The sequence below is a fragment of the Ranitomeya variabilis genome, chromosome 6, assembly GCF_051348905.1.
Source record: "Ranitomeya variabilis isolate aRanVar5 chromosome 6, aRanVar5.hap1, whole genome shotgun sequence".
Lineage (NCBI taxonomy): Eukaryota > Metazoa > Chordata > Amphibia > Anura > Dendrobatidae > Ranitomeya > Ranitomeya variabilis.
The window spans coordinates 455,341,881-455,355,564 of NC_135237.1; the positions used below are offsets into that span (position 1 = coordinate 455,341,881).

The 13,684-nt window shown below is 41.2% G+C and overlaps 1 protein-coding gene across 1 annotated transcript in view; it reads left to right on the forward strand.

Moving 5' to 3' along the window:
* Window positions 1–13,684, forward strand: part of RP1 (RP1 axonemal microtubule associated) — a 729,254-nt gene that overhangs the window by 627,243 nt on the left and 88,327 nt on the right. The window contains exon 49 of the mRNA XM_077271713.1: window positions 10,844–11,042. Coding sequence (XP_077127828.1) covers window positions 10,844–11,042 — 199 coding nt within the window. The remainder of the gene's footprint in view (window positions 1–10,843; window positions 11,043–13,684) is intronic.

A 13,684-nucleotide genomic window follows, 5' to 3' on the forward strand; every position in this document is an offset into this window, starting at 1 on the left:
TCCTGGAGCCTTTGGGATTCCCTATTCCACTGAGGGGTATTGATGCTACACCATTGGCTGAGAATAAGCCTCAGTATTGGACTCAAGTGACCATGTGCATGACTCCTGTACATCAGGAGGTGATTCGCTTTCTTGTGCTGCATAATCTGCATGATGTTGTCGTTTTGGGTCTGCCATGGCTGCAGGCCCATAATCCAGTTCTGGATTGGAAAGCTATGTCTGTTTCAAGTTGGGGTTGCCAGGGGATTCATGGCGATGCTCCTTTGGTGTCAATTGCTTCTTCCACTCCTTCTGAGGTCCCTGAGTTTTTGTCGGACTACCAGGATGTATTTGATGAGCCCAGATCCGGTGCCCTGCCTCCTCACAGGGATTGTGATTGTGCTATAAATTTGATTCCTGGTAGTAAGTTCCCTAAGGGACGACTTTTTAATTTGTCTGTACCAGAACATGCCGCAATGCGGAGTTATATAAAGGAGTCTTTAGAGAAGGGACATATTCGCCCGTCCTCCTCCCCTCTTGGTGCAGGATTCTTTTTTGTGGCCAAGAAGGATGGTTCTCTGAGACCTTGTATAGATTATCGTCTTCTAAATAAAATCACGGTCAAATTTCAGTATCCTTTGCCATTATTATCTGATCTGTTTGCTCGGATTAAGGGGTCCAGTTGGTTCACCAAGATAGATCTTCGTGGTGCGTATAACCTTGTGCGTATTAAGCAGGGGGATGAATGGAAAACAGCATTTAATACGCCCGAGGGCCATTTTGAGTACTTGGTGATGCCTTTTGGACTCTCTAATGCTCCTTCTGTGTTCCAGTCCTTCATGCATGACATCTTCCGAGAATATCTGGATAAATTTATGATTGTGTATCTGGAGGACATTTTGGTCTTTTCTGAGGACTGGGAGTCCCATGTGAAGCAGGTCAGGATGGTATTTCAGGTCCTGCGTGCTAATGCCTTATTTGTGAAGGGCTCAAAATGTCTCTTCGGAGTACAGAAGGTTTCCTTTTTGGGTTTTATTTTTTCTCCTTCTACTATTGAGATGGACCCAGCCAAGGTCCAGGCTATTCATGACTGGACTCAGCCTACATCTGTTAAGAGTCTTCAGAAGTTCTTGGGTTTTGCTAATTTTTACCGTCGTTTCATCGCTAATTTTTCTGGCGTGGTTAAGCCCTTGATGGATTTGACCAAGAAAGGTTCTGATGTGACTAATTGGTCTCCTGCGGCAGTGGAAGCCTTTCGGGAGCTGAAGCGCCGGTTTTCTTCAGCTCCAGTATTATGTCAGCCTGATATCTCTCTTCCTTTCCAGGTCGAGGTGGATGCTTCTGAGATTGGAGCAGGGGCTGTTTTGTCGCAGAGAAGCTCTGATGGCTCTGTGATGAAGCCTTGTGCCTTCTTTTCAAGAAAGTTTTCGCCTGCCGAGCGGAATTATGATGTTGGTAATCGGGAATTGTTGGCTATGAAGTGGACATTTGAGGAGTGGCGACATTGGCCCAAGGGAGCTAGACATCGTGTGGTGGTCTTGACTGATCACAAAAATCTGATTTATCTCGAGTCTGCCAAGCGCATGAATCCTAGACAGGCTCGTTGGTCGTTGTTTTTCTCCCGTTTCGATTTCGTGGTCTCGTACCTGCCTGGTTCGAAGAACGTGAAGGCTGATGCCCTTTCTAGGAGTTTTGTGCCTGACTCTCCGGGAGTTTCAGAGCCGGCTGGTATCCTCAAAGAGGGAGTGATTTTGTCTGCCATTTCCCCAGATTTGCGACGAGTGCTGCAGAAATTTCAGGCTGATAGACCTGACCGTTGCCCACCAGAGAGACTGTTTGTCCCAGATAGATGGACCAGCAGAGTTATTTCCGAGGTTCATTCTTCGGTGTTGGCAGGTCATCCTGGGATTTTTGGTAACAGAGATTTGGTGGCTAGGTCCTTCTGGTGGCCTTCCTTGTCGCGGGATGTGCGTTCCTTTGCGCAGTCCTGTGGGATTTGTGCTCGGGCTAAGCCTTGCTGTTCTCGTGCCAGCGGTTTGCTTTTGCCTTTGCCTGTCCCGAAGAGGCCTTGGATGCACATTTCCATGGATTTTATTTCAGATCTTCTAGTATCTCAGAGAATGTCTGTCATCTGGGTGGTGTGTGATCGTTTTTCCAAAATGGTCCATTTGGTGCCCTTGCCTAAGTTGCCTTCCTCCTCCGATTTGGTTCCTTTATTTTTTCAGAATGTGGTTCGCTTGCACGGCATCCCTGAAAATATTGTGTCTGACAGAGGATCCCAGTTTGTGTCCAGATTTTGGCGGATTTTTTGTGCTAAGATGGGCATTGATTTGTCTTTTTCGTCGGCCTTCCATCCTCAGACGAATGGCCAACCCGAGCGAACGAATCAGACGTTGGAAACTTATTTGAGATGTTTTGTTTCTGCTGATCAGGATGATTGGGTGACTTTTTTGCCATTGGCCGAGTTTGCCCTTAATAATCGGGCTAGTTCTGCTACTTTGGTTTCACCTTTTTTCTGCAATTCTGGTTTTCATCCTCGTTTTTCCTTGGGTCAGGTTGAGCCTTCTGACTGTCCGGGGGTGGATTCTGTGGTGGATAGGTTGCAGCAGATTTGGAACCATGTGGTGGACAATTTGAAGTTGTCACAGGAGAAGGCTCAGCGCTTTGCCAACCGCCGTCGCGGTGTTGGTCCCCGACTTCGTGTTGGGGATTTGGTATGGCTGTCTTCTCGGTATGTTCCTATGAAGGTTTCCTCTCCTAAATTCAAGCCTCGCTTCATCGGTCCTTATAAGATTTTGGAAATCCTTAACCTGGTGTCTTTTCGTTTGGACCTCCCAGCATCGTTTGCCATTCATAATGTGTTCCATAGGTCTTTGTTGCAGAGGTATGTGGTGCCTGTGGTTCCTTCTGTTGAGCCTCCTGCTCCGGTGCTGGTTGAGGGCGAATTGGAGTACGTGGTGGAGAAGATCTTGGATTCTCGTATTTCCAGACGGAGGCTTCAGTATTTAATTAAGTGGAAGGGCTATGGTCAGGAGGATAATTCCTGGGTTGTCCCCTCTGATGTTCATGCGGCCGATTTGGTTCGTACCTTCCATGCGGCTCATCCTGATCGCCCTGGGGGTCTTGATGAGGGTTCGGTGACCCCTCCTCAAGGGGGGGTACTGTTGTGAACTCTATTTCTGGGCTCCCTCTTGTGGTCACAAGTGGTACTGTGTGAGTGCTGTCTTTCTGCAGGTTTGTGACTGGCATCAGCTGTCTTGTTATCTGTGGGCTGGTTTTCTATTTAAGCTCACTTGGACTCTCAGTCTATGCCTGCTGTCGTTGTATTCAGTGCTATTCTGATTACTCCTGTCTACATCCGTTATCAGTCTCTCCATGAGAAGCTAAGTTCTGTTTGCTTATTCTTGCTCATCTATGTTCAATATGTTTCCTAGAATATTATGAGTTTTGTCCAGCTTGCTAATATGTGATTTCTCTGCTTGCTGGTAGCTCTGGGGTGCTGAGTTGCTCCCCCCACATCGTTAGTTGGTGTGGGGGTTCTCGCATTCTCTGCGTGGATATTTTTGTATAGGGTTTTTTTACTGACCGCACAGATCCCTTGCTATTTTCTGCTATCTAGTGTTAGCGGGCCTCATTTGCTTAACCTGTTTCATCTCTGCGTTTGTCTTTTCCTCTTAACTCACCGTTATTATTTGTGGGGGGCTGTTCTGTATCTTTGGGGTTATTTCTCTGAGGCAAGTGAGGTCTTACTTTATCTCTAGGGGTAGTCAGTTTCTCAGGCCGTGAAGAGACATCTAGGATTTCAGGAAACGTTCCACGGCTACCTTTAGTGTGTTTGGTTAGGATCAGGTTTGCGGTCAGTCCAGTTACCACATCCCCAGAGCTTGTCCTATTATCTCTGACTTAGCTGGTTAGATTTGTGATCCTAAGCCACTGGGATCATAACAGTACCCCTTCTTCCTTCAGAATGGTAAGTGATCTACGTGAATGTCCACCTTATAATTAGGGCCCCATGTTCTTTTCTCCCTTTAAGGAAGGGAAAGTACGGGCAAGACTAAGCAGAGGACCTGTGCGCTCTGCATGTACAGTACAGACCAAAAGTTTGGATACAACTTCTCATTTAAAGATTTTTCTGTATTTTCATGACTATGAAAATTGTAAATTCACACTGAAGGCATCAAAACTATGAATTAACACATGTGGAATTATATACCTAACAAAAAAGTGTGAAACAACTGAAATTATGTCTTATATTCTAGGTTCTTCAAAGTAGCCACCTTTTGCTTTGATGACTGCTTTGCACACTCTTGGCATTCTCTTGATGAGCTTCAAGAGGTAGTCACCGGGAAAGGTTTTCAGTTTACAGGTGTGCCCTGTCAGGTTTAATATGTGGGATTTCTTGCCTTATAAATGTGGTTGGGACCATCAGTTGTGTTGTGCAGAAGTCTGGTGGATACACAGCTGATAGTCCTACTGAATAGACTGTTAGAATTTGTATTATGGCAAGAAAAAATCAGCTAAGTAAAGAAAAACGAGTGGCCATCATTACTTTAAGAAATGCAGGTCAGTCAGTTCGAAAAATTCGGAAAACCTTGAAAGTGTCCCCAAGAGCAGTTGCAAAAACCATCAAGCGCTACAAAGAAACTGGCTCACATGAGGATCGCCCCAGGAAAGGAAGACCAAGAGTCACCTCTGCTTCTGAGGATAAGTTTATCTGAGTCACCAGCCTCAGAAATCGCAGGTTAACAGCAGCTCAGATTAGAGACCTGGTCAATGCCACACAGAGTTCTAGCAGCAGACACATCTCTACAACAACTGTTAAGAGGAGACTTTGTGCAGCAGGCCATCATGGTAAAATAGCTGCTAGGAAACCACTGCTAAGGACAGGCAACAAGCAGAAGAGACTTGTTTGGGCTAAAGAACACAAGGAATGGACATTAGACCTGTGGAAATCTGTGCTTTGGTCTGATGAGTCCAAATTTAAGATCTTTGGTTCCAACCACCGTGTCTTTGTGCGACGCAGAAAAGGTGAACGGATGGACTCTACATGCCTGGTTCCCACCGTTAAGCATTGAAGAGGAGGTGTGATGGTGTGGGGGTGCTTTTCTGGTGACATTGTTGGGGATTTATTCAAAATTGAAGGCATACTGAACCAGCATGGCTATCACAGCATCTTGCAGCAGCATGCTATTTCATCCGGTTTGCATTTAGTTGGACCATCATTTATTTTTCAACATGACAATGACCCCAAACACACCTCCAGGCTGTGTAAGGGCTATTTGACCAAGAAGGAGAGTGATGACCTGGCCTCCACAGTCACCAGACCTGAACCCAATCGAGATGGTTTGGGGTGAGCTGGACCGCAGAGTGAAGGCAAAAGGGCCAACAAGTGCTAAGCATCTCTGGGAACTCCTTCAAGATTGTTGGAAGACCATTCCCGGTGACTGCCTCTTGAAGCTCATCAAGAGAATGCCAAGTGTGTGCAAAGCAGTCATCAAAGCAAAAGGTGGCTACTTTGAAGAACCTAGAATATAAGACGTAATTTCAGTTGTTTCACACACACAGAAACCCAAATGGAAATTTCCTGTTTGGGAGTAGAAGGCTCTTTCTCTCTGGTTTCTTCCACCTTTTAAATTAGGGATGGAAATTTCTCATTTAGGGGGAAAAATTATTTTTTTTTTTTGGTGAGGGTCTGGGCGCCTAGATAAGGCTATCGGTCTCCTCTAAGAGAAAAGAGCTGCAACCACTCCTAACCCCCCCCCCCCCGATGATGATGAACTGGATATATCTGAGTCCCTTCTCCACTCTCTGCACTACTAGACCCGGCCTCAGGGGCATTTCCTACCTGGGATTTTATTAGGGATCTAAGAACTAAGGCAAATCTCAGGGTCTCTTCTCAGATTATCTGCTCTATGCAGGAGTTGCAGAGCCTTTTTTCCCACGTAGCGGGTAACACTTACAGTAAAGACCAAAAGTTTGGACACACCTCATTTAAAGATTTTTCTGTATTTTCATGACTATGAAAAATGTAAATTCACACTGAAGGCATCAAAACTATGAATTAACACATGTGGAATTATATACTTAACAAATAAGTGTGAAACAACTGAAAATATGTCTTAGTCTAGGTTCTTCAAAGTAGCCACCTTTTGTTTTGATGACTGCTTTGCACACTCTTGGCATTCTCTTGATGAGCTTCAGGAGGTAGTCATGGGAATGGTCTTCCAACAATCTTGAAGGAGTTCCCAAAGATGCTTAGCACTTGTTGGCCCTTTTGCCTTCACTCTGCGGTCCAGCTCACCCCAAACCATCTCGATTGGGTTCAGGTCTGGTGACTGTGGAGGCCAGGTCATCTGGCGTAGCACCCCATCACTCTCCTTCTTGGTCAAATAGCCCTTACACAGCCTGGAGGTGTATTTGGGGTCATTGTCCTGTTTAAAAATAAATGATGGTCCAATTAAACGCAAACCGGATGGAATAGCATGCCACTGCAAGATGCTGTGGTAGCCATGCTGGTTCAGTATGCCTTCAATTTTGAATAAATCCCCAACAGTGTCAACAGCAAAGCACTTCCACACCATCACACCTCCTCCTCCATGCTTCACGGTGGGAACCAGGCATGTAGAGTCCATCCGTTCACCTTTTCTGCGTCGCACAAAGACACGGTGGTTGGAACCAAAGATCTCAAATTTGGACTTATCAGACCAAAGCACATATTTATACTGGTCTAATGTCCATTCCTTGTGTTCTTTAGCCCAAACAAGTCTCTTCTGCTTGTTGCCTGTTCTTAGCAGTGGTTTCCTAGCAGCTATTTTACCATGATGGCCTGCTGAACAAATTCTCCTCTTAACAGTTGTTGTAGAGATGTGTCTGCTGCTAGAACTCTGTGTGGCATTGACCTGGTCTCTAATCTGAGCTGCTGTTAACCTGCGATTTCAGAGGCTGGTGACTCGGATAAACTTATCCTCAGAAGTAGAGGTGACTCTTGGTCTTCCTTTCCTGGGGCGGTGCTCATGTGAGCCAGTTTCTTTGTAGCGCTTGATGGTTTTTGCAATTGCACTTGGGGACGCTTTCAAAGTTTTCCGAATTTTTCGGACTGACTGACCTTCATTTTTTAAAGTAATGATGGCCACTCGTTTTTCTTTACTTAGCTGCTTTTTACTTGCCATAATACAAATTCTAACAGTCTATTCAGTAGGACTATCAGCTGTGTATCCACCAGACTTCTGCTCAACACAACTGATGGTCCCAACCCCATTTTTAAGGCAAGAAATCCCACTTATTAAACCTGACAGGGCACACCTGTGAAGTGAAAACCATTCCCGGTGACTACCTCTTGAAGCTCATCAAGAGAATGCCAAGAGTGTGCAAAGCAGTCATCAAAGCAAAAGGTGGCTACTTTGAAGAACCTAGAATATAAGACATATTTTCAGTTGTTTCACACTTTTTTGTTAAGTATATAATTCTACATGTGTTAATTCATAGTTTTGATGCCTTCAGTGTGAATTTACAATTTTCAGAGTCATGAAAATAAAGAAAAATCTTTAAGTGAGAAGGTGTGTCCAAACTTTTCTTCTGTACTGTATATCCCACAGTTGAAGGCATTACAACGATAATCATATATACCGTAACAAATTTTACTAAGTGCGGAAACTCACCCGATGCGCTTTTCACAAATGCTTTCAGTCTTGGCATTTTTTGCTTAGTTTTGGGGTCTATCCGTGTCTTATAGTGCCTTTTGGAACACATCACCTTCATCTGAGGTTTTTTTCAGATTTCTGATGTTTTTCTTGTACATTTTTCTCACTTCTCTCATCCTACCAAAAAAAAGACATTTCAAAAATTAAGTTGATGTAAAGTAGACATATATTAAGTGTTATTTATTTACTATTACGATCTATTTTAAGGGCATAAAATGTCAAAATAAAAAATTTGCCATTTTTCAAATTTTTTCAAAAAGTTTTGAGTTTTATAAATAAAGACAAATCATATTGAGTCAATATTATTGACCTAAGTTTACCACTGACATAAAATACACGATGTCATGAAAAATCAATCTCAGTACCGCTATGATATGTAGAAGCATTCCTATTCTCATTTTTGGAAGGACATTTTGAGTTAAAAATAATTTATTTAATTGCTTTCTTTTAATTTATAACATCTCCACTTTTCATTTTTCACCTGTTTTTATAACTTTTTTCTTCCACTAAGCCAAAACTCATAATAATTTGCATGTCAAAATGTGAATGTATTTGGAAAATAAAAAGGCCACCTAAAATAATGTCATCTCTTATTAAGTGGCCACTCATTTCTTCATTAAAGCTGTTACATTTTATTTAAATGCCGTTCAGTATATTGTGAAAATAATGTAATATCTGCAATGCCTTCTTTTCATGTCTTTCATCTCCTTTCTATGGAACTTAATTGCCTTTTTGAATGTGTTATCTACATAAAGCAGACCTTGATAGTGGAAATTGTGTCCCCCTGGGGGGCATACAGTTATTTTTAAAGAGTCGCCAGGCTAAGTTGTAAATCTAAATTCAATATGATGGTCCCAAAATTTATTCGAAGAAATGCCATATATTTCCTCATTATGTCTATATCTTTGTGCTGCATAGATATAATTAAAAATATTAAAGGGAAAGTCAACTTATAAAAAATCCTATTGTAGGATAGTCAGTCAAATGTAAGCAAAAGGGGGTGACCCACTATTGGGACCATCTATAGGGAGTACAGCAGCAAGTGTTCATTTTCTCTGCATCACCACATAGGGCATTGCATGATGATTATTAAAATGAAAGGGCAGCATGATAATATAGGATCCTCCAAAGAAAGAGCTCCTTGGAGCCATTTTTATCTCCAGTTAATAGACGAAGATCAGTTCTATTATAACAGAATTCTTACAGTATTTTAAATTGGGTGTACAAAGTAGACATCCTCTTTAAAGTTACTCTTCAGTAGTACCATTGAGAAAAAAAATCTACTGTAGATCTGACCATCTTCAAACCCCTCATTTTCTAGGTTAGCGTTGACATTTTTTTTTTTGTATGAGTAGAACGTATCAAGTGATAGAGATACATTCATTAAATGTAGTAAATGGAAAAATTATTCTATTTGTTTGTCTAATTCTTCTTTAAAACTTGAATCTTTCTAGTTCTTGATGTTATCTTTGATTCTACCCTATATTTAGATACAATACACCTAGTGATGATGGTACCATAGCAACTGCAGTCTCGGAGGGAAATATTAGCAAAACTTGATCTTTGCTTTTCTAGTTTATTGCTTCTCATTATTTCTATGAATGCTAAAAGTGTTTGTTTTTCTTCTAATCATTAAGAGGATTTTAGTCTTTTAAGTCATCTTAAATCATATTTTCATAGTCAAGATAAAAATCAAAAAGTATAATTGATGTCTTAGAGAAGCGAAATCGTGTTAGCGAAACTGGAAAAGTACACTGATCAATCCAAAGTATCTAAGGTTCATTGTGATCATCATCTCCGATCTAAGGACACAAATGTGGGCATTGTCCTAGGACTGGGCTTACCGATTGCAGTACATGTACCCCATGCCCGTTCTGTAGGAGGTGAAGGCACCGTACCTTTGTAGAACAGCAATATGTATCATAATCTAATTTATTATTGTTAGGGGTACTGTATCTGTCTTACAGAAAATTTGCAAAAAAAAATCACATAAATATTTCATTAATCTTTTTATCCTATTTTTTTCATGCTGCAAACTATATATATATTATCTCTTCTTATTCTTCTCAACTCAAGCTTTTGTCTTGCGATTTGACAACGGGATGCAGCAGAAGCCTCCCCTTGTACCATGTCTGCATTACTACATAACATTTAGTCCATCTAAATTCTATTCTTTAACTTATTTACCAGGTCAAATTTAAATATGAGAAGTTCTTTACTTACATACTTAAAAGCAACTACTATGGAACTATAATTCTAGTAATTTATTAACAAAGTACTTTTAAATTAAATCTGTCAGCAGTATTTTTTTATGTAATCCGAGAGCAGCATGAGCTGGGCACTGAGACACTGATTTCAGTGATTTGTCACTTATTAGGCTGGGTGCTGTAGTTTCAATACTATCAGTGTTTTATCAGCAGGAGATTATCACTGCTAGACCCGCTGTCCACATGCCAACCCTGCAAACAGCATTGGTTATCAGCTTACTGTCAATATACACTGTACATAGAAGGCTGTGGTGTAGGCAGCTCTACAGCAGAGATAACTCTGATTGTGTCCCAACTGCTGCACCCATCACTGGAATCAGGGTCTCTTTCCCTACATTAGGCTGCTCTCAGATAAACTAGCAAAACCCTGATGACAGATTCTCTGTACAGGTTTTGCCCGATGGGCATTGTGATAATGTTCATTTTGTATGCCGTATTGTGTAATTTAGTGCACCACTATTTTGTATTTCACTATTACAATAAAATCTGAATTTAGAATTTTTTTTATGTTTTGCCCTTTGCCTGCCATTCAATAAATTCTCACTGTTGGTGCTTAATTCAAATTCTCCTTCATGTTAGACATGGATTTGCACTGAATGTATATGCACCATAATTCAATTATATTCTATGTATTATATTACAAAAATAGATATTTTGCAGCATTTTTTTTCTACACCTGTCTAAAACTTTTGCACCCTACTGAGTACATTATCCACATTGTATATATACTGTGTGGAAAGGATTAATGTAATTAAACTGTCATTTAATGTATATGGCTTCTGCATTTGCTAAATGAGAGAAGCAATAGACGGATTAGTGATCAAAGAGAAGACTCTTAAGTGTCCTACTACTCTGAGCGATTCATGAACATCATGTCCCCATGCTTTTATTGATCAGACGGTTGGATTTCAATTGGAAACTGTTGACATTGGTGTAATACACGAGCTGGTCATAGAGAAAGAACAGCAAACTAATTTACAGCTGGAGAAAGCTGTGGTGGAGGAAGGATCATTCATCAAGAACAAATACATCTTTATAGCCCAGCCGTGGAAGAAAGAAAAAACCAAAATGATGTCCATGACTCTACAAGTGACAGGTCAGAATAATGTGAAAAATAAGTACTAAAAGGGAAAGTTTTATTGTTTTGTTTTCTTTTATCCTTGTTTGCAGTGGCCATATCCTGAATTCAATTTAGCATGTTCCTTGCAAAATGTGCCACTAGTCTGTGTAACAAGCTCAAAATGCGTCCCACTAAGAGCTCAGCCAAATATATTCCACTTTAAGTAAAGTTAATTTCCAGTGTTTAGCTCTTAGGCAGGACAGGGCCGCCAAGACCCCACATTTTGGCTACATGCAAATATGACTTTAGCCTCATTCACAAAATTTCATAGCAATAAACTGGATTGATTGTCAAATTAATAAGATGTTGCCTTTGCCTGTATATAGTGAATCACTTATATTGTGCCAATTACTGCTCATATAAGTGCGTGGTGGCTCATTCCGGTACAAAGGCCCACCGGAGGATTCTCCCGTTCTCCGGTGGGCCAGTCCAAGCCTGCTTTTAGGTGTAAAACTGTAATAATCCCGTCAAGAGCACTTTTTGCTAAGTTCAAGTGAGTGTTATCAGAAAGCAACTCATACATGGAGAAGAGGTGCAGCCTCCAATTAAAACACCCACTTGAATTTAACTAAAGTTAACTCATTAGGTTCCAACTACTTTAATGGTTAATCTCTCTGCAAAGTAATAATAATAATCTTTATATAGCGCTAACATACTCCACAGCACTTTACAGTCTGCACACATTATCATCACTGTCCCCATGGGGCTCACAATCTAAATTCCCTATCAGTATATCTTTTGGAATGTGGGAGGAAACCGGAGTACCCGGAGGAAACCCACGCAAACACGGGGAGAACATACAAACTCCTTGCAGATGTTGTCCATGGTGGGATTTGAACCTTGGACCCCAGCGCTGCAAGGCTGCAGTGCTACCCACTGAGCCACCGTGCTGTAGAGGCAAAATTAAAAACAAACGTTTTATTCCGCTCTCCAGTCATTATTACATCATGTACAGCTCTGCCAAAAATTAAGAGACCACTGCAAAATGTTCAGTTTGTCTGATTTTTCTCTTTATAGGTATATTTTTGAGTAAAATGTAAATTGTTCATTTATTCTATAAACTTCTGACAACGTCTCCGAATTTCCAAGCAATACATTTTGTATTTTTTTTCTGACAAAGAAAAATGATCAAAATGAAAAAAAACAGTGCTTTCAGCTCTCAAATAATGCAAAGAAAACAAGTTCATGATCATTTAAAAACAACAATACTAATGTTTTAACTCAGGAAGAGATCAGAAATCAATATTTTGTGGAATAACCATGATTTTTAATCACAGCTTTCATGCGTCTTGGCATGCTTACCACCGGTCTTTCACACTGCTTCTGGCACAAAAATGTAAGCAGTTCTTCTTTGTTTGATGGCTTGTGACCAGGGCCGGACTGGGACTAAAATTCAGCCCTGGCATTTGAAGTTACACAGGCCCACTTGTCACATGGTGACTGTATAATATCTTTGTACACTTGTAGGCAGGGCCGGTTTTAGGCAAAGTGGGGCCCTACGCCTAGGCAAAGTTTAAAATGGGGCCCCAAATGCTAACATACTGCACATCACACAAAAGCATTTCGGTTGTATTTACATGCGCTGAGTTAAGGCCGCTAAATGAGTTTGATCGACAATACTGAAGTTGTTCAACACTTGTTTCCCGGCCTCTTTCCATCGTCTGAGACAGAATGATGGGACAGAGCGATCACTAATAGATCACTAACCGATCACCGTACAGTATCATGTTATCAGCAGCACATCTACAGTTTACACCGGCGATGTGCTGCTGAGAACAAGGATTTTTGTTCCGGCAAAAACAATCTGAATATGCAGCATTTTACTTGTTTAGTAAAATACACCCCATTGTCCTCCATATATTATAATGTGCACCACAGTCCTCCATATAGTATAATACACTCCCTATAGTCCTCCATATATTAAAATACACTGCTCAGTCCTCCACAGAGCATAATACACTCCTCATAGTGCTCCATATAGTATAATGCACCGCTATAGTCATCCATGTAGTACAATTCACTTCCCATAATATAATCACCCCATAGTTCTTCATATAGTATAACGTATTCCCCATAGTCCTCAATACAGTATAATGCAGCCCACATACAGTATAATGCAGCCACCACCCTACAGAGTATAATGCAGCCACCCCAGAGTATAATGTAACCCCCCATAGAATATAATGCAGCACCCCCATAGAGTATGATGAAATCACCCCTCATAGAATATAAATATAATACAGCCCCCATAGAATTTAATGTAGCCCCAAATAGAATAGAATACAGCCCACCTCCCCATAGAATATAATGCAGCCCCATCAGAGTATGATGCAATCTTCCCTCATAAAATCTAATACAGCCCCCCATAGAATATAATACAGCCCACCTCCCCATAATATGTAATGTAGCCCCCATAGAATATAATGCAGCCCCCCATAGTATATAAGACAGCCTCCCCCATAGAATATAATATACCCCCATAGTATATAACACAGCCTCCCCCATAGAATATAATATACCCTCTATAGTATATAGCAAAGCCTGCATAGTATATAGCACAACTTGCATAGTATATAGCACAGCCTGCATAATATACCACAGCCCGCGTAGTAGTATAC